At 46.6% G+C, this 6,237-nt stretch overlaps 1 protein-coding gene across 1 annotated transcript; it reads left to right on the top strand.

Moving 5' to 3' along the window:
- Positions 1 to 3,529: 3,529 nt before the first annotated feature.
- On the top strand, positions 3,530 to 5,464 carry LOC112173415 (reticuline oxidase). Its single transcript, XM_024311033.2, has one exon. It carries the CDS (start codon positions 3,714 to 3,716, stop codon positions 5,370 to 5,372), a length of 1,659 nt encoding a protein of 552 aa, XP_024166801.1. The 5' UTR covers positions 3,530 to 3,713; the 3' UTR covers positions 5,373 to 5,464.
- Positions 5,465 to 6,237: the final 773 nt, after the last annotated feature.

The raw sequence follows: 6,237 nt of genomic DNA, 5'->3' as shown, positions 1-6,237 counted from the left end.
GCCCAAAGGCAATGCCAAACTCGCACACCAAGATTTGAAGGTTTGGCACCAGTGAGAAGGTCACTCCCTCGCAGAATATAGCCTCGTGCACGACAGCGTGGCCCGCTGACAGGATCGAGGCCTTCTCCTCCACCGTCGGCGGACGCAGTTTCACCACGCCGGGCAACCGGAACACCCGCTTCAGCCGGTTGACGACAACAGCAGTCATCCTACCTCCTGCCTCATCAACGGGGGTGCCGTCCTCGAACACCCACGCCGACTCGGTATCCTTTCCCGCTACACCTCCCCCCCCCCAAGCGGAACTGCTGGCTGCGCTATTGCTTTCTAAGCGCTCTTCATGCATGGTGTGGTCAGCAGTAGCCTCCCCCGCCTTAGTATTCTCTAGACGCGGTGTACGACCCATAACTACGTCCCACTGTATGGTCTGTAGCGGCTCAACCTCTAGCGGTTCTGACAGTGAGGTTCCTGCACGGGCAGACGGACGCAACGAGTCAATAAAATTTCTATCCGCCGCGCTGAACGACACTTCAGATCCGGAATCCTCACTGCTCGAAATCTCTATGACGTCGGCCATCCCAAAACCCTAAAACCCAAATCAGTTAGCTCGCACAAGATCTAACCTACACCTATATCAGTTAGTACCCAAGAACATCAAGAACAGTTACCCAGAAAATACCAAAATAAGAACAAGCACTCAAACCCAGATTCGACCATCTAGCAAACCCCTAAAAGCCCCAACTCTGTCAAACACAGCAACCCATCCCCAAACCCACTCTCACACCCTCACAGCACGTCAACGAACAACAGATACCCAAAACCCAGAAACTCGCCATGACGGACATTCAATGAAATAGGGATACAGATCAGAGTACCAACCTCAACGATGGAGTCTCTGGTATGAGTTTGAGCACTTGTCTTCGAGGCCGAAGATCGTCGGTTTTTTCCACGTATGGTGACTCAGCGATATCGCCTCGGCCTTCTTCTCCGATCTCAGATGCAGAAAGCATGAAGACGACGAGTATAGTTCAAAGTTTAGAGCAAAGTGTCAAATATCGCTAACTTCCCCCCCCCCCCCCCCCTTTTATGTCAACGTCAAACAGTCCTAGGCCGTCCACTGAAAAATGACATTATGTGTCAGCCATACACGTGTCCCACGACTCCAATTACTCTCCGGATTAACCGAGGCGTCGCCTCGGTTACAAAATCCATCATTACTTAGTATTAATGGCGAGGTGACGGCTAGGCGGAGGAGACACGCTTCCGCACTCTAACCCTCTAGGGGTTCGCCACGTGTCAACCGCCATCAGATGAAGCGTCTAATGGAAACTACCACTTTTGGGAAGAAGGCGCCAATCGTCGGCGGAATCCGCTGAGCGAAACCCCTCTAGCGGAAATTCCCCTTGTCACTTTCCAAGTGTCGAAGTCCGCTGAGCGAAACCCCGCTAGCGGAACTTCCCCTTGTCACTTTCCAAGTGTCGAAGTCCGCTGAGCGAAACCCCGCTAGCGGAACTTCCCCTTGTCACTTTCCAAGTGTCGAAGTCCGCTGAGCGAAACCGCTAGCGGAACTTCTCACTTGTCACTTTCCAAGTGTCGAAGTCCGCTGAGCGAAACCCCGCTAGCGGAACTTCCCCTTGTCACTTTCTAAGTGTCGAAGTCCTCTGAGCGAAACCCCGCTAGCAGAACTTCTCACTTGTCACTTTCCAAGTGTCGAAGTCCGCTGAGCGAAACCCCGCCAGTGGAGCTTCCCACTTGTCATCTTCTAAGTGTCGAAGTCACCGCTGAGCGAAACCCCGCCAGTGGAACTTCTCACTTGTCACCTTCTGAGTGTCGAAGTCTCTTATGAGTGAATCCCCGCTAGCAGAACTTCCACTCGTCAACTTGCAAGAGGTAGCCTCAGCTACAGGCGACACTGCCGGCAGAGCCCCCTCCATCTTGCAAACCCTGTGCGTTGCTGAGCGTAACTCCGCTCAATAACTACCGCCAAACACGTCTACGCAACGCTGTTTCCTGCTACATCCAGCGGGGGGTATCTGCCAGAGGCGAATCCCGAGGCTACGCCTCACTCTGACAACTACCGCCACGCGGCGTTACGGTCAGACTTGTCAATAGTCTACGACGACCCTGATCAGGTACGTTGACCCCCGTCACCCGGGTACTAAGATTGGGCTCGCTACCCAACACCCTCTGCTCCGCGCAGCTTCCCCTCAACAAACAATTTGCCGACCATCCGGAGGTCTGTCTTGGCTAGGGAGTGGGGGACTCCCTAGCGGGCCTGGAAGGGGCCCACCCGAAAGGGTATAAAGCGTTCGCTCAGTAAATCCATGGTTGACAATGCACTGACGCTAATTATGCTGTTGCAAGTCTAGCGGAAGTAACGCTTCACACCGCCGATCAACTCCCCAACCAAGATTGCCCTCCTTGACTGGGGACTTGGGGGACTTATACCTACATGTGCCAGAACGAGCATAATTAGCTATAATGAGCCACGCTCATGGTACCGCCAGAGGTACCGACTCCCACCAAGGGGGTAACTTGCGAAGGCATGGCCAGGCGGGCTACCGCTCGAGCCTTGGATCGCCCCCAGATCACCGCTGACGCGCCGCCACGCGCCGCGTCAAGATAGCATCAGAAGCTCCAGACACTGGGAATGGAAGCACATCAGTCCCACATCGGAAACAAGAAGAAGATCAACCTTTTCCTCACCTATAAAAGGTTCTCTCCTCTCTCCTCATTAATTACGCATTTACTACTCATTTATTGCTATGCTGCTCGTATACAGTGACTGACTTAGGCATCGGAGAAGTGAAGACCGCCCAACGCGGTCTCCCTCTGACGCCCTGTCTCTCGTGTTGCAGCAAGCGGAAGTCATCTAATCCTCGGAGTAGCGGTCCGCCCACCGAACCCGCGTTAGGTGAAGAGTCGGCTACCGCCGGACTTGAGCATTAACAGAATCTAATCCGCCACAAGAACATCTAAGCATGATATTAATTCCCTTGATGTTTCTTGCTACCCGCATCTTAACCATCGCTGCACTTACTTTGTTGTAGTGTGCTAGAGTTGGGTCAGAAACTGATCGAGTTTCACAACACAGGCAGGCTATTAATTGGTCATGACTTACGTTCTTGGACGTAGTATGAGATTGGATTAATATTAGTTTTGTCCTGCATGATTGGATGCTAGTAGCACCCTAGCTACAAGCTTTAATGGACAAGGCAACGCCTAATCGATTAAGAGTTTTGAAAAGCCAATGCCCATAATGAGCTTCCAATCCTTCCATGCAATAGAATTTCGTTTTTCAGATAAAAACACATGAGCCAACGTGGGCAGGCTTGATTTGGACCCTTTGGTTGGCCGGCATGCATATATTCACATTTTTTAACTTTTCAATTATTCATGCTTTTGTGCAATATATGTATCTTTCTGCGTCTTCTTCGCTCTGTCCAACCTAACCTCTTTAGTATTTAATCTCATGCAAACTAATTTTGTCGCCTTTGCATTTTGAACGATTAAATATGTGGGGGAGTTTAACTTTGCTCAACTTCCAATTTTCTAATCAATTGCCGGCCACAATATATCACCCTTACATTGATCTCTTCATCTGTTTGTCCTCATTGTACCACATTATTCTCAACTTAATTTGCTCCATTAAAATCCACTACTATTGTTTCTTTAATTAGCTCCATAGCAGCTTTCAAAACCAAGAAGCCAAGCTAATGGCAATATCCCCGAGAAACCAATTGACTCAGTTCTTTACCTTTATGTGCATCCTTTTGCCTTCTTTAGCTGAACCTACAGACGAAATCACTTCTTGTTTGACTCTCCACAACATCAACAACTTTACTACATTCCCCAACACAGAAAATGACTCTGCTTCTTACTTCAAGTTGCTCAACTTTTCTATTCAGAATCTACGTTTTGCTGAGCCCACAGTTCCTAAGCCAATAGCCATTATACTCCCTGAGAGTGTTGAGCAGATAATAAACTCTGTATTCTGCTCTAGAGAAGTGTTCTTGGCAATCAGAGTGAGGTGTGGTGGACACAGCTATGAAGGGACATCATCTGTTGCTGCTGATGGAGCTCCATTTGTGATCATTGACATGATGAATTTGAACAGGGTTTCTGTGGATTTGGAAACCGAAATGGCATGGGTGGAAGGAGGTGCAACACTAGGTGAGACGTACCATGCAATTGCCAAAGCAAGCAGTGTTCACGGTTTCTCAGCTGGGTCATGCCCAACTGTAGGTGCCAGTGGCCATATTGCTGGCGGTGGATTTGGACTACTTTCAAGGAAATATGGACTTGCAGCTGATAATGTGGCGGATGCACTTCTTGTTGATGCTGACGGACGGTTGTTAGACCGACAAGGCATGGGAGAGGATGTGTTTTGGGCTATTAGAGGAGGTGGTGGGGGTGTTTGGGGGATTGTCTATGCATGGAAAATCCAACTGTCCAAAGTGCCACAAAAAGTAACAGTTTTTCTGGCGTCTAGAGCAGGAAACAAAAGCCATATAGCAAATCTAGTAGATAAGTGGCAACATGTTGCACCTTTCTTAGAAGATGACTTCTATATTTCCTGTTTTGTTGGTGCTGGGTTGCCAGAAGCCAAGACCAGTGGTACTACTGGGATGTCAGCGACATTTAAAGGGTTTTATCTGGGTCCAAGAAGCAGTGCTATGTCCACCCTAGATGAGGTTTTCCCTGACTTGGGTATTGTAAAAGAAGATTGCAAGGAAATGAGTTGGATCGAGTCGATCGTATTCTTCTCCGGCCTAGGTAATGGAAGTGCCATCTCCGACTTGAGAAATCGGTACTTAAAAGAGAAAGGTTTTTTCAAAGCGAAATCAGACTATGTCCGGACCGCAATTTCTTACACGGCCATAATGGCTGCAGTGGAAATACTTGAGGAGGAGCCAAAAGGGTACGTCATCTTAGACCCTTACGGTGGTATTATGCATCGTATAAGCAGTGAATCCATTGCTTTTCCCCACAGAAAGGGTAATCTCTTTACAATTCAGTACCTGGTGGAGTGGAAGGAAGAAGAAAATTACAAAAGAAATGAGTACATAGGTTGGATAAGAAGATTATATAATTCAATGACACAATATGTGTCATGCTGTCCAAGGACTGCTTATATTAACTACATTGACCTTGACCTCGGAGTGATGCGTTTGGTTAACACTAGAGTTCCAACGAAGGATAAGGGTGCTGTGGAGATTGCCAGGGTTTGGGGTGAGAAGTACTTCTTGAACAACTATGATAGATTGGTGAGAGCGAAAACAATTGTTGATCCAAGTAACATTTTTAGTAATCAACAAGGGATTCCTCCACTGTCGTATCTGAGTCAGCCTAGCAGTACCGCTGAGAGTATGTGATCGTATGCGAAACTAGTTTCAAATCGTCCTTGTTTTGTCGTTAATATTTGAATCTAATCTATTCTCGTTTCAGGTCCGGGAAAAAAAAAAAAAAATCAGGTGCCTAACATACTTTCATGTTTTTTTTACCATGGTTAAACATCTCGAGGGTGAATTGCAACGGTCTCCTTTTAACTTGGCATATATACACTTCGACCTCGAGTGTCTATTACTAGTTGCAGTCGGCTATTAAGTCTATTACCAGTTGCCATTAGCCAAGTGCAATAACTTTAAAGTGTGTTTGTAGTGCAATAATTTTAAAGTGTGTTTGGGTCAGATAAAAAAATGATGGAATGTAATTGAAAGTGAGGATTGCTAACGTGTTTGTCTGTTACTATTGTTATTTGCCAAGTGCAATAACTCCAATCAATGATTGCTAACGTACGTGTAATAGTTTTTTATAATTTATTCTCAAATTAATCTGAAAAAAAGTGCACTTCTATTTCTTATAAAGAAAAACTTAATGGGTGCGGTTATTGCTGCCTACCGATTACTTTGTTCATCCTACATTCTCTTCTCACTTTGCATACATGTTTTTAATATCAAGTTTACTTAGTTCACCCATTACAATACCCAAAATACTATTTTCCAAAGTACAGTTTAACTCGAATTATTTTTCTGTTTGGCTTTCTCTGCTTCACGAATTCGTTTTTTTACTGAAAGGGGGCTAATGCAGCTGCCTTCAAGCATTGATTAATAAAACTACAGAATACAAGGGAGGGGGGGGGGGGACATAGAGCCTGAACCCCAAATTACAATTAGTATCGAGATAACATCTTGAAATAATACCAGAAGTCTCCACAAAAACTATGCATTCTAGCAAGCA

The sequence above is a fragment of the Rosa chinensis genome, chromosome 6, assembly GCF_002994745.2.
Source record: "Rosa chinensis cultivar Old Blush chromosome 6, RchiOBHm-V2, whole genome shotgun sequence".
NCBI lineage: Eukaryota > Viridiplantae > Streptophyta > Magnoliopsida > Rosales > Rosaceae > Rosa > Rosa chinensis.
Note: the sequence above shows the minus strand (reverse complement) of the source record. Positions and strands in the feature narration are given on the sequence as shown.